Source organism: Dama dama, chromosome 1 (genome assembly GCF_033118175.1).
Source record: "Dama dama isolate Ldn47 chromosome 1, ASM3311817v1, whole genome shotgun sequence".
NCBI lineage: Eukaryota > Metazoa > Chordata > Mammalia > Artiodactyla > Cervidae > Dama > Dama dama.
This window is the reverse complement of record NC_083681.1, coordinates 83,181,559-83,206,905: the sequence shown is the minus strand read 5'-3', so window position 1 is coordinate 83,206,905 and position 25,347 is coordinate 83,181,559. Positions and strand designations below refer to the sequence as shown.

Here is a 25,347-nt window from a genome sequence, read left to right as displayed (position 1 = left end):
CAGTGTAGTGAGGAGTCCGCAGGGAGGGCGCCGGTGTCGGTGCTTACGGGGGCAGAACCCGGGCACCGCTCCCCGGGAACTTGCTGTCAGAGTCCCGAGGCTTGGTTGTCTGTGCCCCGGCTCCAGAATTCAGGGTTATCAGCGGCCCTTGACGTTCCCGCCGTTGCTCCTTCCACGTTCAGGCACGAGGACGCCACGCACAGGGTGGCCTCGGGGTCTGTCCCCAGTCCAAATCTCCTCAAGATTCGCCTCAACTCTCGCCTTTGCACAGTCCACAATGGAGACGCGCCCTCCAGGGTTTCTGGTAGTTTTGTCAGCTCCCGCGCCCTCCCAAGGAAGATCGTTAAGTGTTCCAGCCAGGATTGCTGGGGGCCAGCCGGTTAGTTCGGTTCAAGTTTCCTCAAAAGTAGAGTCCATGTCTTTTGTTTGACTCCTGTTTTAGCAGCGCTTGTGTTGGGACGTTTAATACACGTTTCTGGTGACTCACAGTCTTGCCATAACATAACATGCTTTTGGCAAGACCATTCTATTTGAGACCCGAAAGAGTAGTGTTAAGGCTATATTTCTTGCCTTCTGCCAGGAGTCGCTTTGCCACTGGGACAGTTTGGGTGAAGGAATCTCTTTTCCTTCAATTTCACTGTCTTGACTCTTAAAGAATTTTGAAGGGGAACTGAAGATGGGAGTTGGAGGTTGTTGAAGTAGGAGCACATTTTTTACCTGGTCTCTAACATGGTAGAAAATGCCTCAGTGCATCCTCACTGCTTAAGTGACATTAATTGTGAACGTTTATGTGTATCATTTGAATTATTCAGAATTAATTTTCATTTTAATCCTTTTAAATTATTTGTCCGGGACTCTCAGTTTAAGGTTAAATCACAAATCTAAAGTTTTTGTTTGTTCCAAAGTTTTTCCCCTGCTCAAGTTCATGTTTTCCTGTTACACTGACCATCATTCTAATGTTAACTGATTCATACCCTAGCTTGGCTTATAAGTCAGTATTAACACTGATTCCCCATTTTTTAATAGTTGTGTATAAGCTGAAAGCCTTAGTGTGTGGTCATTTTTCCTCATTCAAGTTTTTAATCAGATCTACTTTCCAGCCCAGTTTAGTCTTTAATCAGTACCTGTCTTGGTCAATATTGATCTTGGTTGGACAGTAATAATGTATATGTTGTTATCTCTTAAGTACTTGTGACCACTTTTAATTTCTCTCCTACAAGAGCTAGTGGTACCTGTCTGACCACAGCTAGAACGCCTTCCCAAACATAGCAAACTGTGTATTGGGAAATATGCCCCCGGGCCTGTCCTTGCCAGCCAAGACAGTTCCACCCACAAACCAACCAAGGAACAGCGTTCAGAATTATCAAGTCTACATGGTACCCTCAAAATCACATTTAACTACTTTCTATCAACCAGTTGGTATTCTTCCAAACTGGTTCTTTGGATCCCCATGTTCTTAGGGTTCATTTAGCCAAGTCGTCTTGCCTTCTGCTTTTCATGCCTCCAAAACCATCTCCTGTATATGCCTTTTACAAAATACGGTTTCTTTTTAACCAAGTGCTTCCTAAACCCATCCTCTGATGAACTGTCCTAATAGGCTTTGGCAGGCCGCCTTTTTACCTATCCTGTTCTTCATTATATACAAAGTTACACAGCTGTCCTGTTACTTAAAACCATAGGTAGAATCCCAGCTCTCCCAGACACATCATGACAAGCCCATAGAATTAGTTTTCTTGGCTAGCTTCTAGAGATGGAGCTACTGTCGTCTTGCCTTCTGCTTTTCATGCCTCCAAAACCATCTCCTGTATATGCCTTTTAGAAAATATGGTTTCTTTTTAACCAAGTGTTTCCTAAACCCATCCTCTGATGAACTGTCCTAATAGGCTTTGGCAGGCCGCCTTTTTACCTATCCTGTTCTTCATTATATACAAAGTTACACAGCTGTCCTGTTACTTAAAACCATATGTAGAATCCCAGCTCTCCCAGACACATCATGACAAGCCCATAGAATTAGTTTTCTTGGCTAGCTTCTAGAGATGGAGCTACTGTTTTGGCTGGCCTTTTCCAGGAAGAACTTACTAATCAGAAAACACCACCTAATACTGTGGTGCCTGAAGAACTTCTCTTCCACCCTGAAAAGCAGTTCTTTTGAAATACTTCTGCACTAATCATTTATAAGCAGAGGTGTATCTGCTTGAGCCAAGAGCTCCAGAGTCAAGCCTGCGCAAACTTCCAGAGTCCTCTGGTATTTTTAAAAGCTATAGACTGTATGATTCGGGAAACTTTTTTAGTTCATGGACATGACCTGAGCAGAGGAGATTCCTAGGAAGCGGCCTGTGGAAAAGATCAGCGCTTTGTGAGGAATGTGGCAGAAGGTCCGAGTCGCACCTTTGGAGTAGAAAGTGAGGGTGAGCCGGGAATTCAGCCTGCATTATTCATAATGTAACTGAAGCGCTGGGCGGGGGAGGGGAGGAGGAGTAGAAAGCAGGAGTCACGTTACAGCGTGGCAGGTGCCGGAGGTGGAAAATGGCCTGGTTTATTGAGACCCCCGCCCTCCCCCCGGCAATCCCATGCTTCTCGGCTGTGCATCTGAGGAAGAAAAACCAGTTTCATGTGACAAACCGAACAGTAGCCAAGCCGTCATCCTAAGCACAGTAAACAGACTTTCTCAAACCTACCCCAATCTTGGTTTCTAGAGATGGAGAGAATGTCGTCATTTCCGGCATGCAGGAATTTGGGATGTGCTAGGTGTGTTGGGCCACTTGGCACTCGTGAAAGAGAGACGGCCCTGCTTTGCACGCTGGCAGTTGGCAAAGGACTTTGACCTCTTTCTGTTCCAAGTCGGTCAGGGAAAACTGCAGTCTCAACATGCAGGTCCCCTGGGCAGGTCCACCGGTGGCGGGGAAATGAGCGCAGTTCGCCCTGTACCCTCGGCTGCGCTGGCGGCTCTGTTTTATGCCAAGTCTCTTGTAGCTTGTTGTCACCAAGCAGGGCTCTAAGGTTTAAAAGTTAGCCTATTAATAGAACTGTCAGTCAGTAGCAACGGAGAAATTTTTACACCCGGTCCTCTGAGAAGAGATTTGCTGAATTTCTCCTAGCTATTAATAGGGTGGCTTAGGAGTTCCCACCAATAGAGGTCAGTGGACCTTAGGAAAGAATATATTCCTGAAAGATTATACCACCCCGTGCTCCTTTAATGAATATTCTTTCTTCACTCCCACAGAGACCTAGTGACTTCTCTTTCATATCATTTAAGCTGTATTTTATGGCTTCCCTGGTGGCTCAATGGTAAAGAATATGCCTGCCAGTGTGGGAGACACAGTTCTATCCCTGGGTTGGGTTCGATCCTCTGAAGAAGGGAATGGCAACCCACTCCAGTACTCTTACCTGGGGGATCATACCGTGGACAGAGGAGCCTGGCGGGCTACAGCCCATGTGGTCGCAGAGAGTCAGACACCACTCAGAGGCTGAGCACACACACAATATTTGATACTGTAAACATCTAAGTGTGCCTTACACGTCTGCAATATGGTTTTAAGAGTGGTATGACAGTTCTCACTGGGGCTGAGTGGATTGGGGGAGTGGATTGTTCAATATTTATAAAATGGAGCTAATCTTTTAACTTTTTTTTTTTTTTTTTTTGACCACACCACGTGGCATGTGGGAGGTAACCTGTTCCCCCTGCCCTGGGAACAGTGTCTTAACTGTTGGCCTGCCAGAGAACTCCCTCTTTCTCTTAGAGAATAAGATTATTATACAGAATTTGGTTGCTTGAGTTTATAAAGCACCCTTTGATAATTGTATCTTGCTAAATGAAAGGTAACTCCTGACTGTAAAGGGGCCTGAGGGGACTCTGGGGGGATGGAAGTGCTCTCCGTCTTGATTGTGAAGGTGGTTGCACAGTTGTTTACATTTGTCCAAGCTCACTAAATTGTACACTTAAAATTGCTGGGTTAATGCTCTCTGTAGTTCGCCTTCAGTGAAGCCTGTTTTTCCAAAGCTCAGGGTGAGGGGAAGAGCGGAGCAGTAAACTCCGACTCAGAACACTTACAGGTCAGAAGGGAAGTCCCTGCTGATTGGCTTTTTAATGGGAGGGAGCCATGCGAGGAGAATATTGGAACTTGCTGATTCCTAAGACTGCGGTACTTTTGAAAGACGGAGCTGTGACGTAGGATGTGCCGAGGGAAGGCGCGCATGCGTCTGTGAAGTAGGATGTGCTGAGGAAAGGCGCGCGCCCGCTCAGCTGTCTGCCTCTTGCAGGTCGAAGGCGGAGATGAGGCACACGTGCCGCGGCACCATCAACCTCGCCACGGCCAACATCACGGTGGAGGACTCCTGCAATTTCATCATCTCCAATGGGGGCGCGCAGACCTACCACCTGAAGGCGAGCTCGGAGGTGGAGCGGCAGCGCTGGGTCACGGCCCTGGAGCTGGCCAAGGCCAAGGCGGTGAAGATGCTGGCTGAGTCAGGTGGGGCGAGCCCCTGTCGCGCAGACCTCCTTTGCCCCCACTGTCATCTAATTACCAGCTCTCTGCTGGCTGAATCTCTCCTGGAGGGCTGGCTTTCAGCTCGGCAGTTCAGCCCCTCAGGGGACGTCTGGTGATGTCTGGAGACCTCTTATTGCCACTGAGGGGGGTGGTGCTCCTGATACGCGGGAGCAGAGGCCAGGGCTGGAGCTCCCACCAGCGTTCAGGACAGCCCCTCGCCTGCCCCCACCAGAGGCGGCTGGCCCCAAATGTCAGAACGGTTGAGATTGGGAAACTCTTGTCTTAGAAGCATGGCAGTTACCTTTTGGCTTCTAATGCCCACCGACTGCCTTAAAATCTTGAGAAAAGATGATTTTATAAATCAGTTTTATTGATTTTATTGATAAATCAGATCCAAACTGATAAGCTCACAGGTTGGATCTGTCCTTACTGTTTCCTTTTCTCCTGACATCTTCTTACTTAACTGTTTGTTTAGTTGAATTGAAACCAGCAATCTCCATAGACTGCCAAAAGCATGATATGTGAACCCCCTGGCAGTGGGCAGAGACCCCTGAAGGAGGGGTTGCTCTCATGGCAGTAGGGGCAGAGGGGCTCCAGCCACCCCTCATCTCTGCCTGACGCCTGGGTTGGCGACCAGAGCTGTTTCATGCCTGAGATACATGGGAAAAAATTACTTGTGATATTTTCTGTGAAAAATCTTAATTTTGCTACCATAGTCTCACTAAAAAGCACAGCCTGCTTATGTTTTGATTTTTCTTAAAGGAAAATGGTAGTTTAATCATACTGAGCTTGTTCGCTTAGAGCTGACCGCAGTGCTCACCTGCTGACTTCTGTTCATCTCTTGTTCTTCTTATCTCTTGTGGTTCCCCATGCTGTGTTTAATGTCTCTTAAGCAATGAAAGGGAAGTTTCCTGCTTTATAATTCTCTGGGTCACAGGTATATTCTGACTCCGGCCCTGCCCCTTTATCTAGCAGATATAGATAGGGCAGGTCTTTCTGTGTTTCTTTTGTTTTATTTTAGTGCTGATTTTAGCTCCCCCAAAGGAAGTGACATGGCTAGAAAAGAACTTTGCAGTTACACAGCGTTAAGGACAATACTGCCAGCGAGAGGCAGGCACAGCCCCTCCGTGCCTTGTTATTCAGGAGGCATTTAACAGCAGGCCTTGCATGGCTTCCAGTGCAGCGGTGACTTCAGTGTCAGATGAATTCATCGTGAAGTTCCTGAGTTCTCCCGTAGGAAAGAGGAATTATGTGTCTTTTGATGATGTGAGAGTGGTTTACAGAGGGCTGGGCTGCAGGACATACAGGGGCCTGCTGACCACCCAACAGATGATTGTGGATTGTCACTCATAGTCAGATTGACTGTTTTGGGACCCTCACGCTAGGGTTAAAGGCTCAATAATTCATTCCCAACCGTAAGAGCCATTTAGTTTCTCCACCCTAACCTCTCGGTCACCTGTTCACAGACTTTAGTGTGCATCAGACTTACCTAGACAGCTTATTTGAAATGCAGGTTCCTGGACCTTGGCTCACACCAGCGAGATCAAAGCTTTTCTAGGGGTGGGACCGGAGGCTCTGCACCTTTAGGAAGAACCCTGAGTGGGCTGTGAGGGGATTGGATGAGGGTGGCCCAAAGATGCAGGCCTCTAGTTAGAAGGCAAGTAAGTACTAGGGATGTCGTGGACAGCATGTGACTGTGGTGAGCTCTGCTGTGTGGTGTGTTTGAAAGTTGCCAAGAGAGCAGATCCTGAAAGTCTCATCACAGGGAAATGCCTTCCTTTTGTGTCTGTGTGAGGTGACGGAAGTTGGTTACTTTAGTCATTTCCTGATAGATGCAAGACGTGCGTGTGTACACCTGAAACTTACAGCAGCATCACACACCAGTTACGTCTCAATAAAATCAGAAAAGCACCAGCAGGAGAAGTGCCCACTGTGGTCTGCCCCAGGCATCTGCCGCAGCGGGCCGAGGACTGGTGCGGGGGATCGCCTGGCGGCGGGGAATCCGGCCGGTCACTGCGCAGGCTGAGGGCGCGGGTCCGCTCGCAGCGTGGCGGGAGCGTTCCGGCTCTCCGCCCTGGGTCCGGAGTTTACCGCTCCCCTTCTCGCCCCACAGATGAGTCAGGAGACGAAGAGTCCGTCTCCCAGACCGACAAGACAGAGCTGCAGAACACCCTGCGGACCCTGTCCAGCAAGGTGGAGGACCTGAGCACCTGCAATGACCTGATCGCCAAGCACGGCACGGCGCTGCAGCGCTCGCTCAGCGAGCTGGAGGCCCTGCGGCTGCCGGCCGAGAGCAGCGAGAAGATCAAGCAGGTCAACGAGCGCGCCACGCTCTTCAGGATCACGTCCAACGCCATGATCAACGTGAGCGCCCCGCGGGAAAGGCCACTCCCGCCGCGTGCTGGAAAAGGGCCACGCCCCTCCCGCGTGGTGGGAAAGGCTGTGATTGGCAAGGCGTAAACCATAGGTCCTGCCTCCCTGTTCAAGGGATTTGAGTTGCAGTGTCTGTTGCGTGAAACTGAATAGGGTGCAGGAATAGAATGACCCTCCACGCTGCCCTGCTCGAGTGATCAGGAGGGCGCTGCCCAGCCTGGCTTCTGCCCCAGCAGGGCCTCTGATGGCGACGCTGAGTCCTTCACCTTCAGGGTTGCGACTCTTTCTTTCTCTCTCTTTTTCTTTCATTCTTTCTTTCTGTCTCTTCCTGCCTCCCTCCCTCTCTCCTTATCTATTTTTCTTAACTCTATGTGTTGGGACTGAAAGATCTTCATGGGTCCTTTCCACCTTTCAGTTCTTTGAGATTTCCGTTGGAGTCTGACCCCTGCTTTGCTAGTGTGTGCTGGCCTGCAGTGTGGTAAATGGGGGGCTGGGTCAAGTAGTACTGAAAACCTTGGAATCCGGGTGAGTCTCACCTTTAGGCTTTGAGAGGTGATAGAGCTCTTTGAGAGAGCTCTAGGTGATGGAGCTTCCCTGGTGGCTCAGACGGTAAAGAATGCCTGCAATGCAGGAGACACGGGTTTGATCCCTGGGTCGGGAAGATCCCTGGAGAAGGAAATAGCAACCCACTCCAGTATTCTTGCCTGGAGAATCCCGTGGACAGAGGAGCCTGGCAGGCTACAGCCCATGGGATTGGAAATTGTCAGACATGACTGAGCGACTAACACTTCAACATACTTCTGGATGATAAGACGACAGACTCAACCTTGGGCACTTTGCTTTTCAAAAGAAGGGGCCAGTGCTTCTGCCCCCTGCGGCTCGTGGCTCGTGTGACTCGTGGGTCTGTGGGGCCCGTCAGCCGCCTGGAGGCAGGGCTCCCAGTAAGCCCAAAGTGCACTTGCACTGGCGATGTGGGCCGGGTGCCGGGTGCGGAGTGAGTGCGGTTTATAAACTGCCGCGTTTCCCTGCTGGAGACCAGCCCGCACCCGGCAGGTGATATTAGTCACCTTCCAGGTAGGAGCACAAGAAGCATGCTTCTCAAGGCCCGTGAGAAGCCAGCTCTGTGAGAAAGGGCTTACACAGGTGGTGCTTTGTTTTCCTGTCTAATTAAATGGCAGGAACGTAACGCTTCCCGATAGCTCAGTTGGTAAAGGATCCGCCTGCAGTGTAGGAGACCCTGCGTTGATTCCTGGGTGGGGAAGATCCCCTGGAGAAGGGAAAGGCTTCCCACTCCAGTATTCTCCGGCTTCCCTTGTGGCTCAGCTGGTAAAGAATCTGCTTGCAATGCGGGAGATCTGGGTTCGATCCCTGGGTTGGGAAGATCTGGAGGAGGGCATGGCAACCCACTCCAGTGTTCTGGCCAGGGGAACTCCATGGACTCAGTCCATGCGGTCAGAAAGACCTGGACACAATTAAACAACTTTCACACTACCTTCAGTAGGGTCAGATTTTTCCCCTTATTGAAGAAGTGATAAGGAGGATTCTGTTTAGAACTAGTTTAGTTCGTGCAGCTCTCAGAAATAAAAAGTCTTTTCCTTTGACCAAGGGACATTTTACTTTCCTGCATGTAAAACCCCTTAGTAGAAAGTTGTGGTGACTTTTATTTTTGCGCCCTGTTATGAGGCTCCGAGCGCTCCTCCACGCTCCCACTCACACACAGGCGGGCAGGGAAGTCACTCTGTCCACTGAGGGCTTGGGGGCGGATCAGTGTCTCGGCAGCGTCAGTGGCGCTTCGCACCCCAGCGCGGGCGCCGGTGTCTCTGGCAGCTGGTCCTCTGCTCTTTCCAGACTCATCCACTTCTTGGCGCCTGTTTTTCTCGTCCTCCTCTGATCAGGAAAACTCATAAATCATACAGGTCATTTAATCAATAGTACATAAATATATGTATGAAATAGAACGGCTCAGGAAACAATTGTCTGTTACCTTTTATCCAAGTCTGCTCCCATGACAGTTTTTTTTTCTACTATGATAAATATTTGCTACATAAAACACCTCTTCCTTTAAAAATGTCTCACAAAACTGAAACTTTATTTTGGACTTTTCCCTCAAAGACATGCTTGTCTTTGTTCCCGAGCTCTAGGCGTCCGGAGCTTGTGTCTGCTCTCACTCTCTTCTCCAGCGTGCACGGCCTCTGCCCCTTTTGTAGCCAGTTATTGCTGGAAAGGCATTTTTTTAATCCATGTGTTGTTTCCCAGGGGATAGTGGCAAGGCCTGAAAAGTGCTGTGTAGCACATCACATCTCAAAACAGGCAGTGTCAATGCAAAGGAAGAGTGCGTGAGTTTCGCTCAGCTGCCTGCTTGCTTAGGATACAGCTTTTCTTGCTACCAGAGTGAGTCGCTAAGCAGGGGAGTGAATTTGAGACTGTGTTAGTGTATCCATTTACTAATTCAGTGAACACCTATTGAGCACCTTCTGTGTTCTAGGCACAGTGCTAGGGGATATGGCTGTGGTCCCTGCCCTCAGGGAGATGACTCTCCATTTAGGGGCCGAGAGGTGAACAGATGATTATGGAGTGTGCTGAGCGCCCCGAGAGACAGGGGCACAGGCTGCTGTGCTGTAATCCTTGGGGGTCCAGCTCAGACTGGGAGGATTTGAGAAGGTAACACCTCAACTAAATTCTGGAAGACCTGAGAGGGTCTTCCTGTGAAAAAAAAGGCACCCCTGATTCGGGGCCGTGGAATCCAGTGGCCCCAGGTAACCGTCTCTGTAGTCTGGGGCGCCTTCTTCCCCTGTGACCCCAGTTCCTTTTCTGTAAGTGGCGATGGTTCTGCTCTTGGGATGCGGAAAGGCTTTCATGAGCTCATGGGTGTTGAGAGATGGGCACAGTGCCTGGCATGCCGTCGCCTCTTGCTGACCGAGTTGTCACTGGTCTCAGGGGATGTGGGGCAGGAGCCTGTCCAGGTGTGGTGGGGGCGCGCATCTCTGTCCCGCAGGATCTGGGAGCCACTCCGGTGGAGGAAGGAGCTGAGAGAAGGCTGGAGAAGCGCTCAGGTGGCAGGCATGCTGTGCGTGCAGATCCTACATGGGCTTGGGGGGAGTCGGTTAGGAGGGGACAAGACCGACTTTGGTGCAGGTGTAACTGTAGTTGCAAACGCATTGTTGAGTGATGACTCGGAGCCGGGTCTTTCTGAGAGCTTTACCTGTTCCCGTTAAGCAACGCTGTGAGAGCGCTGCGGTTGTCATGCTTGTTTCACAGATGAGGACGGTGAGGAGCCTCTCGGTTCAATAACTTGCTAAAAGTCCAGTTAGACAGTGGGATGGAGCTGTGATGACCCAGGGTATGCTCTCTGTGCCGCCTGGAGTACAGAGTTTGGAAAGAAGTATAAAGATGGCAGCAATGTCAAAGAACAGTCCGTACGTTCTGATCGTTGGACATGGGGAGGGAGGAAGGCTCAGAATCCAGGAAGCGCCTTCCTTCTCCGTTTGGGCAGGTGGAGAGCCTGCCACTGTCCTTGGGTGGAGATGTGAGTGGAAAGGGAGAGTGGCGAGTTCGGCAGGGGGACGCTGAGTTTGAGGTTACTTTGAGCTGTTGGGTAGGCAGTTGGGTAGTCTGATCTGCGGCTCCCCGAGCACAGAGCCGGAATTCCTGACTCCACAGGCCGTAGTCCATAGGTCAGGGTTGAAACCATGGGAGCAGATACTCTATTTACCTTTTAGTTTCTCTTTAACATTGTCTAGACTTTTAAGCTTCCATTGCTTTCTTCCTCCATTTATTTATTAAGTAAACTTTATGGACTCCCACTGTGTACAAAGCAGCCAAGTTAGGAGCTGGAGATAAGTATGTGAATAAGCTATGAACGGTATCTTCAAGTCACTCATGATCCATCTGGAGAGAAAGTCACGCTCCTGCTGTGGATGCTGAGAAAGAGAAACATGTGCAGAGGAGAGCCTGGCTCCTTTGGGGGTGGGGGCGGGGAGTGTCCCAGAGAAGTAACAGTTGCCACAGATCTCAAAGAATGAGGAGCACTTGGCCAAGTAGAGGAAGGGGGTGGAGGGCATTCTGGGCCAAGGGAACAGCGCTGCGGAAATCTGTGTGTCTGAGAAGGGCGCGGCGGGGCTCTGGGGCGGGGGCGGGGCCCTGTGTGTCCGCAGCCAGCCGTCAGGCCTGGGTCTGACCCACGCGGAGCCTGGGGCGGGACTGAGCAGGTCGGGTTTGTGTTCTGTCTCTTCTCTGACCCCTCAGATAGGCGTTGGCTTTTGAGGTCGGTCGTTCTCTTAGTGACCGAGATAGAGGCCAAGGATGTTTCCCGTGTCTGGTCTGACGTGGTGCAGACTCGGCCACCGTTGGCGTTGCGTTCCTCTGCTGTCGGCAGCTGGAGTGTGGTTGGGAATGGGTCAGAAGCCACACGCGGCGCCCCAGGCTCTCTCCCCTCCCTGTCAGCAGCCCCCGTGGCTGCCACAAACCTTGGTCTAGGTTTGCTGCTCAGCTGGCATCCGTGTGGTCCTCATGACCAGGAAAATACTAACTGTGACAACCGCACTCGGGGTTCTCTGTTTTTCTGGGGTTGACCTTGGTTGTGTCACGGAGCTGGCTGTCCCTGACGCTGTGCCGTGACAGCGAAGGCCTTTCACTGTACTTCACTGGCTCGGGTCCCCAGAGTGAGATTACTCGGTGGGCTTCCAGAGGCCTGGGGGGTCTCTGAGTGGTCGAGGTGAGGGGACCCATGTCCGCTCTATCTCCATACAGGCCTGCAGAGATTTCCTCGTGCTGGCCCAAACCCACAGTAAGAAGTGGCAGAAGTCCCTGCAGTACGAGAGGGACCAGCGCATCCGCCTGGAGGAGACCCTGGAGCAGCTGGCGAAGCAGCACAACCACCTGGAGAGGGCCTTCCGGGGGGCCACGGTGCTGCCCGCAGGCGCGCCCGGCGCCGGCGCCAGCAAAGGTGGGGGGCTCGGTGGCTCGGTGGGGGGCTCGTGCGGCTGCCGGTGGAGCCCCGGGTCTCTGCAGTCAGTGCCTCACCCGAGACGGAATTCAGCCCTCCTTGTCTCCTGCCTCTCTCGCTGCTTTCTGCCTGTTCCTGTGTGTGGTTTGTGTTTGGAAGGCCTGCCGTGCCGGGTTTGATAAATGTAGCAAAGTGAACAAACGCGGCTTGTACCCTCCTGGCAGATCAGTGCTGCTCTGGCAAAGGCGACCTGAGTGACGAGGATGACGAGAATGAGTTTTTTGACGCCCCTGAGATCATCACCGTGCCCGAGAACTTGGGCCACAAGTGAGTTAGGCTTGACTGCCCTCCCCCCTGCCTGGCCATTGAAAGGCTGGAAATGTTTCCGTGGGAACATCCTAGTTGTTCCCAAGGCCTGGACTCTTTGCCCTAAGTGCCTGGGAGAGTGTCTGTCTTTACATGAACAGCTTCTCCAGAGACGTTTATTCCTACGCGCTATTCTCAGTGGCGTCTCTCGGTCACTCGTGAATAAGTTGGTGCAGTGTCCTTAGCGTTCTGCTTTGTAAAGACGTGGCGAGGACCACTGTCTAGTTCTGCTCGTTAGTCTCATCCTCATCCGTTTCCCACCCGTGTAGACGCACCGGTAGCAACATCAGCGGAGCCAGCAGCGACATCAGCCTTGATGAGCAGGTAACGCTCACCTGGGGTGATCAGCAGGGGTGGACCGAGTGTGTTCCAGGGATGTGCTTGTAAAGTACTAAAGCGGAACAGGAGATTCTGATTTTTTTTTTTTTAGCATGGGGGAAGGGAGGCTTAAGAATACTGGATTGTCTGTTCTTTGCGGGTCCCTGAATGGCTTTGTGTTTGTGCTCAGTACAAGCACCAGCTGGAGGAGACCAAAAAGGAGAAGCGGACGCGGATACCATACAAGCCGAACTACAGCCTGAACCTGTGGAGCATCATGAAGAACTGCATTGGCAAAGAGCTCTCCAAGATCCCCATGCCGGTGAGGGTCTGGCCCACCGGGGCTGCTGCCCGGGGGCCCCTCAGGCCCCCACCCCACCCCCGCCATGGCCGCCTGTGGTGTGACAGGTGTTATCCGTACAATCACAGACTAGAATCCATCATCTAGAACCAGGGGCTTTCATTTGGGCTAGGTTTCTGGTATGCTTCCAGATCAGTGAGAATCAGATGCGTTGTTCAGAAGCAGTGATTTATGAGCAGTTTCTTAGGCCAGATGTACTGGGGCCGTGCAGAGATAAATTCAGTATCGTTTCTGTTCTCACGAACCATGTAGTTCAAGAGACAGGCACGAAGATGGGTAGCGGACCTTCCTTTCAGTGATCGTCTGGTAGGAAATGCCGCTCTCACAGAGGCTTGGGGAGCGCAGAGCAGAGCAGCTCATTCCAGGCGGGACGCTGGGGCCCGTGTCCTGGGGATGGTGGCGTTTCCCTGCCTCCCATCAGGCCCACCTCGCGTCTGTCCAGGCTGCTTTAGAAGGGGCCGGTTTAGGATTGCACGCGTGGTCCTGTCACCGCTCCCCTGGGAATCCCTTGCTCGCTGCTCCCTGCTCTGAGTGGAGTCCAGCTCCCCCAGGGCTTGCCCCGGCCCCCCAGGAGGTGTGCCCTCTGCACAGGCATTGTGCCCCCAGGAGCCACCTCAGGTCCGCCCCAGCTCCTCGGCGTCTGCACACACTGCTGTCTCTGCCCACACTTCCCTCAGCTCCCACCCGCCCTTGCCACTCCACTTCTACCCTGGCTCGTGCCTTTTCTTCAGGAGCCGACTGCAGAGCCGTCTTCCAGCCCCCTTCATCCAGGCATCCCGTCAGGGCGATCCGTCTCATCCCTGTGTCCCAGCAAGTGCCCCTGTTTATTTCTGGGCGGTGGGTTTCACCTTCTCTTTCATCCCCTGAGTGATTACTGGCAGCCAAGCTGCTGGGGGTGTATCAGTTAGGCACAGGTTCAATTTACAGAGCTCAGAACACGTCAGTTTAGACCCAGGGTCAGCAGACTGTGGCCTTGGAGCCAACGCTGACTGCTCTCTGTACAGCTCACGAGCCGAGCGCCGCTTTCATAGTTATAAATGGTTGGAAAATGTCAAAAAGAGGCTAGTATTTTGTGATGTGAAAACTATATGAAGTTTAGATGTCAGTGTCCTTGAGGTTTTATTGGAATGCAGTAAACGCTCCTTCACGTACCGATTGTCCATGGCTGCCCTCCTCCTAGAACAGCAGTGCTGAGTAGGTGTAACAGAGGCCATATGGTCCTCAAAGCCCAAATAGTTACAGTCTGGCCTTTCACAGAAAAAGCTGGCCCACAAATACGAGCTTCAGTCACCATCACGCTGGAGTCCAGCAGCAGGTGGTCAGGTTCTGGTCAACACCTCCGCTGCCGTGACCAGGCTCCCCCGGCCTGTGGTCCTGCCTCGTGGCCTCGGTTCCTGGGTGCTGGGGGGCTGCTACAGCCCAGGCCCTCGGGGAGCGAGGAGAGGGCACGCCTGCCTTTTCTGGGTGCTTCCTGAAAAGTGCATGAACCATCCCCTTCAGTCTCTTTATGTACTCAGAACTCAGTTGCATGGCCTCAGCTTGCTAGGGATCACGACTTCTGTTTTTGGTGCCGTGGCCAGTATGATGCCTGGGGATCCTGCTGCCTGTGGATGAGGGGGAGAGAGGGGTAGGGGGGCTGCAGATTCTGCCCATGTGCCGTCTGGAGACAGAGGCTCCCGGCCGCTTGGGGCCTACGGAGAGTGAGCGGTTCTGCCTCCCGTGGATGGCGTTCTGCGCAGACCATTTTACTAGTCTTCATACCTTTGGTGTGTAGCCAGGGCCTGGCAGATATATATCGTTCAGCAAATGTGAGTCTTGGAAAATAAATAGGTTCGTATATGAGCGCATAGGATTTTGGTAGAAAAAGACTCCTCTCCAGACCGGAAGGGGCTGTGAGTAGGCACAGGAGAGAAACATAAAATGATTGGTTCAAGGGGTGGGGCAGGGGGTCTGAAAAAGAAGCCCCACTCTTTTGGCCCAGCGCCCTAAGAAAGTGGTAGGAAAGGGGGCTTGAAAGGCCAGTCATTGCCGTGGAAATTCAGTTCCTGCTCAGAGGAGCGTCTCTGCCCCCATGACCCCTGTCCCCTTCGGTTCCTGCTGACGCTGCCGCAGCCCGGCCCTCACCCATTGCCCGCCTGTGCTGGCTCACAGGAGGCTGAGCCCCCAGGCAGCTTCTTCTCTGTCTGTCTGCGGGCTGTGCTGGGGCCCCAGGCGAGGCCCCAGAAGGCATCTGGAGTGGGCGGGAGGAGGGAGCCGCCCTGGGGTGCTCCCCGCAGCTGCGTCCTGGGCCGCACTCCTGCCAGATGGACCCAAAGCCCTCAGCTCCTGCCTGGGCCTGTGGCCTCTGTGTGCAGTGACCCCACGTGGCCCTCGGTCCCTGCAGCCTCCTGACGCTGGCGGCTTCCTGCTGCTGCTCATCTCCAGGCTGTCTCTCACGCTGCTCCGCGCTCCGTCAGCCATGTCACTAATGCCTGCTCCCTTCCACTTTGAAGTCTCAGATTTCTCTGTCCCTGGTGAGCCCTCTGAGTGGTAAAAATGACGAGTAGGAAAAGCCTGCCCACTCTTGGAGACGCTGTGGGTCCTGGCACAGCTCTTGGGGGCAGGGCCATGTAGTGTGATGAGTAGTGATGACCTGCCGGCAGGCTGATCTGTCCGTGGCCGCCAGCGGAGCGCATCCACGCCCCACTTTCCCCGAAACGTATCGAACTGTTACTGCCTGGTGGATGCAGCTCAGCTCCTGAGAAGTGTTGTCTGCATAGTTAATAAGTGCCCGCTGTGAAAGACCTGGAGGATTTGCGTTCTGTCCATCCATTTCCCCTCCATGTGCATTTTCCTCATCATATAGCTCTTCTCTCCATGGACAGGTGGTGGTGGAGTCCGCTACTTGAAGACTGTTTTAGTTGAGGCGTGGTAGATCATCCTTCCCCATTGGGAAATTTTCACAGGGAAATGCTTGGCTTATTTCTCAGAAAAAACAGGCCCTTTTTAAAAATACATAAATGCATAGAAAAAATATGGAAACTACTAAGGATGGTTATCTTTGGGTGATGGTATTTCAAGTAGATTTTTTTTTCCTTTTAACTTTGTTTCTCCAAAGTGTTATAGCAGAAATTACAAGATATTTCGTAATTGGGAAGACAGTAAATATTAGGGTAATATGTGACTCATAGAGATTGACTGGCAGGAAGTTGGATAAAAATGCAGAAAAAGACAGGAAAAAAGATAGGACTCTAGGAAAGAAAAGTGTTGTTTTTGCATGTTTCAGTAACCAAAATGTTGCTTTCGGTCAGCCTCATTCAGTCCCAAGGGTGGTTCTTTCTTCCTTCTTCTCTTCTCTGGACTCAGAACTCAGCTGCCGGTATTCAGGCTTGTTTAGCTGGGCTGCTGATTAAACAGCGCCAACCTCGGAACAACTGGGAACCTAACCTCTTTTGATAATAAGTTTTTAAATAGTAAAGTCATCATACGTTCCAAATAGTCAACTTAGAAGCTGAGTCTTTGGGGGTGAGGGAGAACAGTCTCTTCTTTTGACTTCTCTGCCCCCGGTGGGTTGTACAGGGCCTGGCACCTGTTAATTTGCGGCCTGAGTGGGTACCTTCTCCCCAAGAGAGGCACACACAGACACACGCTCGCTTCATCCTGTAGTCGAGTGCCCTCAGGTTGGCTCTAAACTTGAAGACAGGAGCCCTCTCTCTGCCCCTGGCGCGAACACTCCCGGGCCAGAAACACAGCTCTGCAGCCTCAGAGAAGGAGGCAGCACCCTGGCCTGATGGGGCCCTGGACTGAGACCAGTGGTGGCCCAGTGTGGAGGGAAGCTGGCCCCTGCAGCATGCTCCCCGTCAGGACTGCCCCCTCCTGGACTCTGCTAGCCTTCCTCTCCCCCTCAGAAGGGTTCCACGCCCAGCCTCCTCTCTGGGTGTCCTGGTGCCACATCCATTCCCCTTTGGTTCACTCATTCGATGCCTGTTTGGTGACAGGCGGCGTGGATATGCAGTGCTGAGCAGAAGAGGCGTGGTTCCCATCTCACCTTTCAGTTAGCAAATCAGTGCAGGCGGAGGTTTCCGCAGTCCCAGACGCGAGCAGCTCACCGCCGAGAACGGGCTGTTGTTGGGGTCAGAGCTTAGAGCGTCTCCGCTGAGCACAGGCTTCTTTTCCCAAGGATCCGCTTTATCTGAGATGTCTTGACATCTCAGTGTGTGTCTCCACCTGTGGGGATAAAAAAAAAGAAGAAATGGTCTGGTGTGGCTGTGTGCGCAAGGCGTTTACATCTGCTCTTTTCCTGACAGGTGAACTTTAACGAGCCCTTATCCATGCTTCAGCGCCTCACTGAAGACCTGGAATACCATGAGCTGTTAGACCGGGCTGCCAAGTGTGAGAACTCTCTAGAACAGCTCTGTTATGTTGCAGCTTTCACCGTGTCCTCCTACTCCACTACTGTCTTCCGTACCAGCAAGCCATTCAACCCACTCCTTGGGGAGACCTTTGAGCTGGACCGGTTAGAGGAGAATGGCTACCGATCCCTCTGTGAGCAGGTGAAGGAGCCTCAGGACTGTGGCACGCTTCCTGCTTGAGGAAGAGGGGATTCGGGGGTTGCTCCCCACCCTGGGCGTTAGCATTTGCAGACATTCCAGACGCTGCCACCCCAGACTGCCTTCCTCTCCTGGACGTCAGCCATGGAGGCCCTGATGCTCACCTAGGGCTGTGGGCCTGCGCCCTCCAGCGGGAACCCGGGGTGTGACTGGGCGGCGTCTCCTCCCCTCCTGCCTTTTCATTGGAGCTCCCGGTCTCTTCCAGGTGAGCCACCACCCCCCTGCGGCTGCACACCATGCCGAGTCCAGAAACGGCTGGACGCTGCGGCAGGAGATCAAGATCACCAGCAAGTTTCGCGGCAAATACCTCTCCATTATGCCTCTCGGTAAGGCCAGCACCTGGGTGGGGGTGCTCCAGGAAGGAAGGCTGTCCTGGCAGGACAGAGGAGGTTGCTGGTTCTGGAGCCGGGAGCCTGGAGGCCTGGTTCGGGTACTGAACCTGGGAGCCAGCTCTGCAGGTCACATAACTTCTCAGCCGTGGGGTGAATGAGGGCTGAGAGACTGTTTAGGGACCCACTCAGTCACAGGTTCTTTGTCTTCTTAGCTTACATCTGACGCATCTTTATTTTGGGGGGCTTCCCTGGTGGCTCAGATGGTAAAGAAACTGCCTGCAGTGCAGGGGAAACAGGTTTGATCCCTGCTCTAAAGATCTGCTGGAGAAGAGTGGCAGCCCACTCCAGTGTTCTTGCATGGAGGATCCCATGGACTGAGGAGTCCATTGGGTTGCAGAGAGTTGGACAGGACTGAGCAACTAACACTTTGACCCTTCCTTTTACTTTTAAGTACTATTTTAGGATATGCATCTCAGCGTGCTCTTTAAAGTTCTGTCTTTAAACTGGTGGTGTTGCCCCTCCTTCCCTAGCAGGCAGTTTCTCGCCACAGACCAGAACTCCTGTGGCTGCAAGGTTAGGTTTCCTGGCAGCCCCTCCCCCTCCCTCCATCAGAGGGGTTAGGTATCCCTTATGTAAGGGGTAAGCTCCAGGTAATGTGAAACTTTAAAAAAAAGATCTTACTGGATTACACGTTAATTTTGCACCAAGACCTAAAGGATCCAGCCTGGGAATAGGAATCCTAGTATGCCGTGTTAGCATGTCTGTGCTTCAGGTGAAAAGCAGTTATTCAAAAAGTGTAGCAGGCTCTTGATGCTCTTTGCAAGTTCAGCAAGAGCAGCCACGTTTGACCCTGTATGTGTCGAAGAGTGAATGCTGGTCTGCAGGAAAAGAAACCCAGAGCAGATCGAGAGGCCAAGTCGCCTGGAGACGGCTGACAGTAGGCGCCTGAGCTCTGTGTGCCTTTCGCTTTCCGGGTTTTCATCTTTCAGGAGGCAGAGCTGCAGGGCTGGGTTGTTGCAGGACAGCCTTCTGCTCTACTGCACCCGCTTTCCCTCAGAAAACACACAGTGTAACAGGTACAGTGCAAACCAGACATTAGAAAAAAATCCAAGGATGTCGGAAGTGAAACTGAAGTGTTAACTTTATTGCTTCATGATTAATATGCAAGAGACCCCAAGGTGAAAAGGAGACTAAGTGATTTCAGTCTTGATCTTTTCCTGAGAACCTGTAAAAAGGTTCTAATTGCTTAACTGTCTTTGAAGCGAATAGTTTCAGAAGTGTGTTAGGTTGAGAGTAGTAAACACTTGAGATGTTCACTCCTAATCTGCAAACCTGAGTGTCAGTGGTTATGTTGCGTGTAACTTCATCCATGCAGAAGAGTTTCAGAGCACCCTGAGGATCACTAAAGGGGTGGATTATATGTATTTAATTCTGAGAGGGTATGCATTTTAAAAAGAGTAGTAGACCCAAATTACCAATGATCTGCTGAACATTTTCTCTGTAATTTGACTAATCTCAAATTCTTTAAGGGGCAAATAACTATAGTAACAGGATAAAAGTGGTAGATCCAATTTTTAAAGAGTTCAAAAATTGTTTGGATTCCATTCCTGTGGTTTTTTAAGGATTCGATATTGAGTGTATCTACCACATACTAGATGTAGTTCTAAGATGTTTGGGAAAATATAAGTGGACAAAGCAGAGATCTCTGCCTTTGTAGGGAAATTGAACAAAGAATTGACGTGACAGGAATCTGAATACAGAGATATAAAGAGGGATTTCCAGATGTTAGCCCTGGGGATGGTTGTATTTAATACTTTTGCGTCCGTGACTTGGAAGGAGAGTCATGCAATTTAATTTTCACATATTCAGGGATGTTCACCTCTCAGAGGGTAAATCGTTAAGCTGATGGATGTCACTGGTGAAAGAGGTACAGACAGGGTTATAAGTGAGGCAGATAGAAGTCTGAGTCTTTTTGTAAAATAGACTTTGAAAAGGTTAGAATTCTTGCAATCTGGAAAAAAGAATGCTTCTAGGAAAGCAATGTAATTGATGTTTGTAAAATTATGAAGACTGTAGAGAGGATAGATACGAGTTTATTCATCCACTCACTTTGGAATTGAGTGGCAACTTGCAGTTTAAAGAGATGCATTTAAATAAGACTATTCTTTCATAGTTGGAGTTCTCAAACCTGAGAAGAGTCACCGTCTGAGGCTGAATGAAACCACACTCAGCTCGCTGGTCTGTGCGGTGACTGCCGGCCTCTGTGTGCCTTGAGTTTGCTCTAGTAGCACTGTGGTCAAAATTCCTCCTTATGCATTTTATCCATTTTTCCAGTTTCTGCTTTTTGCTTAGAGTGATTAATCCATCTATATTTATTATAATTACTGATTGATTAGTTAGGGTTTACATCTGCCATTTTGGTATCTTGTTTCTGTACATCTTATGTCTTTTTTGTTCCTCTGTCCATTAGTTCTTTCTTTATATTAAATAGGTATTTTTCTAGCTTACCATTTTAATTCCCTTATTTCTTTTACTGTGATCTTTAAAGATATTTTTGTTGTGGTTACCCTGGGTATTAAAACCTTCTAATAATCTAGTTCAGATTAATACAACTGAATTTCTATAATATATAAAAACTTTGCCCTTGTATGGATCCATTACCTTCTCCCTCCTTTGTGCTTTTATTGTCATACAAACCATTTTTCTACATTGTAATTCCATCGACGTTTTATAACATAATTGTCTTTTAATGGTGGCTCAGATGATAAAGAATCTGCCTGTAATGCGGCAGACCCAAATTCGATCCCTGGGTCCAGAAGATCCCCTGGAGAAGGGAATGACTACACACTTCAGTGTTCTGGCCTGGAGAATTCCATGGACAGAGGAGCCTGGTGGGCGACAGTCCATGGGGTTGCAAAGAGGCATACGCGACTGAGCACTTACTGGTCTCTTCATTTCTTAAGGTGATTTAAGTCAGTGTCTAGTGTCTTTTCATTTCAGCCTGAAGGACTTCCTTGAGTATTTCTTGAAGGTGAGATCTGCTAATGATGAATTCTTTCAGGTTTTGTTTTTCTGGGAATGTCTTGAGTTCTCCTTTGTCTGTGAAGAACAGTTTTGCTGGACATGGACTTCTGGGCTTGACGGTCTTTGTCTTTTAGCCCCTTGACTATGTGTTCCCACTGCCTCTGCCCCCATGGTCTCTGCGGATCGCTTGCCTGTGATGCGGTTACTCCTCTGTTCCTTTTGGGCTTTTCCGATTCTCTTTGACGCTGTCTTTCTAATTTGATTGTGGAAGGTTTGTATGTCTTGCTCTTTGAGTTGATCCTGCTTGGCACTCAGTGGACTTCTTGGATGTGTAGATGAGTATTTTTCATCAAACTTGGGGAATTTTTGGCCATTATTTCTTCAAGTGCTCCAACTGTTATCACCACCTGGAGATGGGGAGATGGTCCGGATTTTTCTCTGGGCCTGATATAATCACAGGGTGTTTATTAGAGAGAGGCTGGAGGTTCAGTCAGTGACAACAGAAGCAAGAGATGTGAGTGATCCTTGGAAACCAAAGAGTGCAGGTGGCCTCTGGCAGCTGGAAGAAACACGAGGATAGATTCTCCCCTAGAGACGTCATAAGGACACGCCCCTGCCGGCACCTGGTTGTTTTTTTTTTTTTTTAATTTTAAATTTATTTATTTTTAATTGAAGGATAATTGCTTTACAGAATTGTGTTGGTTTCCGCCAGACATCACCAGGAATCAGCCGCATGTACACACATATCCCCTCCCTCTGGAGCCTCCCTCCCGTCTCCTCCCCATCTCAGCCCTGGAGGGTGACGGAGCCGGCTGAGTCCCCGGAGTCCTACAGCAGATTCTCGTTTCCATCTGTTCTGCATACAGGGATGTGTGTTTCCCTGCTGCTCTCTGCAGATGCCCCCCCCCTCCGCCCCATCGTGTCCAGAAGTCTGTTCTCTTGTGTCTCCATTGCTGCCCTGCAAATAATTTCATCAGCACCATCTTTCTAGATTCCATATATGTACATTAGTGTATGAGATTTGTTTTTCTCTTTCTGACTTACTTCACCCTGTGTAATAGGCTCTAGGTAAGAATACTTCCCTGGGTTGGGAAGACCCCCTGGAGAAGGAAATGGCAACCCACTCCAGTATCCTTGCTAGGAAAATCTCATGGACAGAGGAGCCTGGTGGGCTGCAGTCCACGGGGTCGCAAAGAGTCGGGCACGACTGAATTAACTAAACATTAACTCAACAAGAGAATACTGGAGTGCATTGCCATTTCCTTCTCCAGGGGATTTCCCCAACCCAGGGATCGAACCCAGGTCTCTAGCATTGCAGGCAGACTCTTAACCGTCAGAGCCATGCCTAGCTCCTGTAGGTAGTGCTGCAATGAGGATTGACATACATGTGTCTTTTTCAGTTTTGGTGTCCTTGGGGTATATGCCTAGGAGTGGGATTGCTGGGTCACATGGTGGTGTTATTCCTAGTTTTTTAAGGAATCTCCACACTGTTCTCCATAGTGGCTGTATCCTACCAATGTTTACATTCCTACCAACAATGCAAGAGCGTTCGTTCCCTTTTCCCCCCACCCTCTCCAGCATTTATTGTTTGTAGACTTCTTGATGATGGCCATTCTGACCGGTGTGAGGTGTTATCTCATTGTAATTTTGATTTGCATTTCTCTGATAATGAGTGATGTTGAGCATCTTTTCATGTGTTTGTTTGCCATCTGTATGTCTTCTTTGGAGAAATGTCTGTTTAGGTCTTTTCCCCACTTTTTGATTGGGTTGTTTGTTTTTCTGGTATTATTTCCATTACTCTAGGAGGTGGGTCATAGAGGATCTTGCTGTGATTTGTCATCGAGTGGTTCTGACTTTGTTTTCCTCTAAGAGTTTTAGTTTCTGGTCTTAAATTTAGGTCTTTAATCCATTTTGGGTTTATCTCTGTGTGTGGTGTTAGGAAGTGTTCTAATTTCATTCTTTTGCACGTTGCTATCCAGTTCTCCCAGCACCACTTATTGCAGAGGCTGTCTTTGACCCTTTGTTTATTCTTGCCTCCTTTGACACCTGGATTTTAGATTCTGCCTTCAGAACTGTAAAAGAGTAAGCTGTGTTATTTTAAGCTGCGGAGTTTGTTGCAGTTGGTTCCAGCAGCAGTAGGAAGCAGATATAGGGGTTAACGATGCCTGCCAGCTAAGGTATCAGCAGGGATTTGAGTGCCCACTATCTGCTGGCAACTATCCTAGGTAGGTGTACGATGGTGAACAAAAGCCACTTTGTCCTCATTTAGTTTGCATTCTTTTCTTAAATAGACAAAAAGTAAATAAATAATTTTAGATAGTGGTAGTCCCATGAAGAAACTAGAGTGAGTGGGGGCTGGGGGTAGTGGTGGAGGAGGCAGGGCATGGCGTCTCCCTGGCTGGGGGAGTCGGGAGATTCTCTGAGAAGGTTACATCTGACCTGAGACCTGAGGATACAGGGAACCAAAAACCAGGAGACGATCTGGGGGAGTGTGTTCCAGGCAGAGAGAGCCCAGAGTTGAGGGCCCCGAGCAAGCATAGCATGCGTGAGCAGCAGTAAGGCCACCGCGGCTGGTTTTGGGGCTCTGGGGAAGCTCTTGAGGGTCTTGTATTCTGTGGAAAGGAGTTGAATCTTTCTCTCACTGCAGTGGGAGAAAGTGAGGGATTCTCTGGCGTGGAAAGTTGACGTGGTATGTTTAGACAGATCATTTTGCCTAGAGACTTCAGGAGGACCAGTGTGGAAGCTGGGAGGCCAAGAAGGGGTCCAGGCCAGCGCTGCTGGGGCCGTCACTGCGGTGGCAGAGGGAAGGCAGGACTGTGGGCTGCCATGGGCAGAGGAGATGTTTCTGAAGACACTTGGGCGGCCAGTTCGGGGCGGGGGTGGGGGGGATGCAGCGTCTGGTGCAAGCACACAGACTGCGCGACTGCCACTGCTGCCGTCAGCATCGCTGCCCGAGGGCGTGCCCGCTGCGGCCTTCTGCACAAGGAGGACATCCCTGAGCCACAAGCACTGCTCCTTTCATCAGTGCTCCCGGACTGTGACCCGGAAGGAACTATACTATGTAATGTGTGTCTTGGGATGTCCTTGGCGGTCCAGTGGTTAAGACTTCACCTTCCAGTTTAGGCTGTTTGGGTTCAGTCCCTGCTCAGGGACCTCCCCTGTGCCTCAGAGCCAGAGATCCATAAAACAGAAGCAGTGTTGTAATGCATTCAATAAAGACTTGGGGAAAAAAGGTCCACATCGAAAAAAAAAATTTTTGAAAAAACTATATATGTCTTCTGAGATTTTTTAAATTATTTTGAATCTCCCATTCAAACCCCTGACTTTGGTTTGGTGTTCACCAAGACTATCTGGTGAGAGCTATAAAGTCAGGACCTGCCGGTGGAGAGACGCAGGGAAGCAGGCCCGGGAGGACCCTGGCCTGAGTTTCTGTCCCCTCCCCTTGAGATGAGGGCCGCAGCCAGCATGGTGCTGTTTTTCTAACGTTCAGCTTAATATGTGTACCACTCTCTGCTTCTAGGTAGCATCCACTGTATTTTCCATGCAACTGGGCACCACTACACTTGGAAGAAAGTGACCACAACAGTGCACAACATCATCGTGGGCAAATTGTGGATTGATCAGGTGAGCAAAGGACCTCTCAGCGCTTCTGGAGTTCACAAGAATCCTTTCGTCCATCTTTGCAGTGTTCAGGATTTGTGACCTGGACCCCAACTGCCGTTCCTGGTTTCTCAGTTTCACCGAGGCAATTCCTCTCAGGCAGTAACCACACTCCCAAACTGCCGACTTTTCGTACCACAGACTGTTGTCTGTAAATGACCAGGTTCCCACATTCGTGGGTGACTGCTCTCCTAGGACTGTGTCAGGCACCAGGAGGGCTCCAAGAAAGTGATGAGCACGGCTCCCACCCTCTGTCCTCTCCTTGCGCATCAAGCATGCATTGCCGGGTGGAGCCTGGGGTTTTTGGGGTTCCAAGTCAGATGGGGTGTTGTCCCTCAAGAGTTATTTTATCATTGGAGACTTACGACAAATATGTGTAGGATGAAAAGTATTTGGCAAAACGACCCGCATAAGAGGTGTGCTAAGATAATATCTAATTCATTGTCAATTTGCTCTTAAGACAATGGTTGCAGTAAATTTAGGCAAAAGGAGAATATTGTCCGAACAGTGGGAGAGGCTTCACAGTAGGTGTGGGAATGAAGCTGAGTCTTCACGAGTGGATTGGGACTCACAAGATGGAAAGGAGGAGAGAGTGAAATGAATAAAATACAGAAAGGCCCACCACGTGTAGTCTTGAAGCTGGGGGTAGAACCCTTTGATTTAAACATGGAGTTCATGAAGGGTACGAGTGGAGGATCAGTTCGGGAAGGTAAATTATAATGTGAATGTCAACGTGCATGCCAAAGGCTGAATTATGCCACCTAACGCGACACACAGTTTTTTAAAAAAAAAAGGTCATTTGGCCTTGATTCCAACCAGGAATACCAAGATGATAAAAGCATTTTAGAGCATCTCAAGAATGACTGAGACATGAATCTTAAGTGTAGGAGTG

At 50.4% G+C, this 25,347-nt stretch overlaps 1 protein-coding gene across 1 annotated transcript in view; it reads left to right on the top strand.

The window, feature by feature from the left end:
- The window catches only part of OSBP (oxysterol binding protein), a 30,986-nt gene that overhangs the window by 573 nt on the left and 5,066 nt on the right, over nucleotides 1-25,347 (top strand). The window contains exons 2-10 of the mRNA XM_061154288.1: nucleotides 4,261-4,469; nucleotides 6,601-6,851; nucleotides 11,610-11,805; nucleotides 12,030-12,132; nucleotides 12,441-12,495; nucleotides 12,680-12,811; nucleotides 17,137-17,382; nucleotides 17,645-17,765; nucleotides 24,316-24,419. Of these exons, the coding sequence (XP_061010271.1) occupies nucleotides 4,261-4,469; nucleotides 6,601-6,851; nucleotides 11,610-11,805; nucleotides 12,030-12,132; nucleotides 12,441-12,495; nucleotides 12,680-12,811; nucleotides 17,137-17,382; nucleotides 17,645-17,765; nucleotides 24,316-24,419 (1,417 nt within the window). The remainder of the gene's footprint in view (nucleotides 1-4,260; nucleotides 4,470-6,600; nucleotides 6,852-11,609; nucleotides 11,806-12,029; nucleotides 12,133-12,440; nucleotides 12,496-12,679; nucleotides 12,812-17,136; nucleotides 17,383-17,644; nucleotides 17,766-24,315; nucleotides 24,420-25,347) is intronic.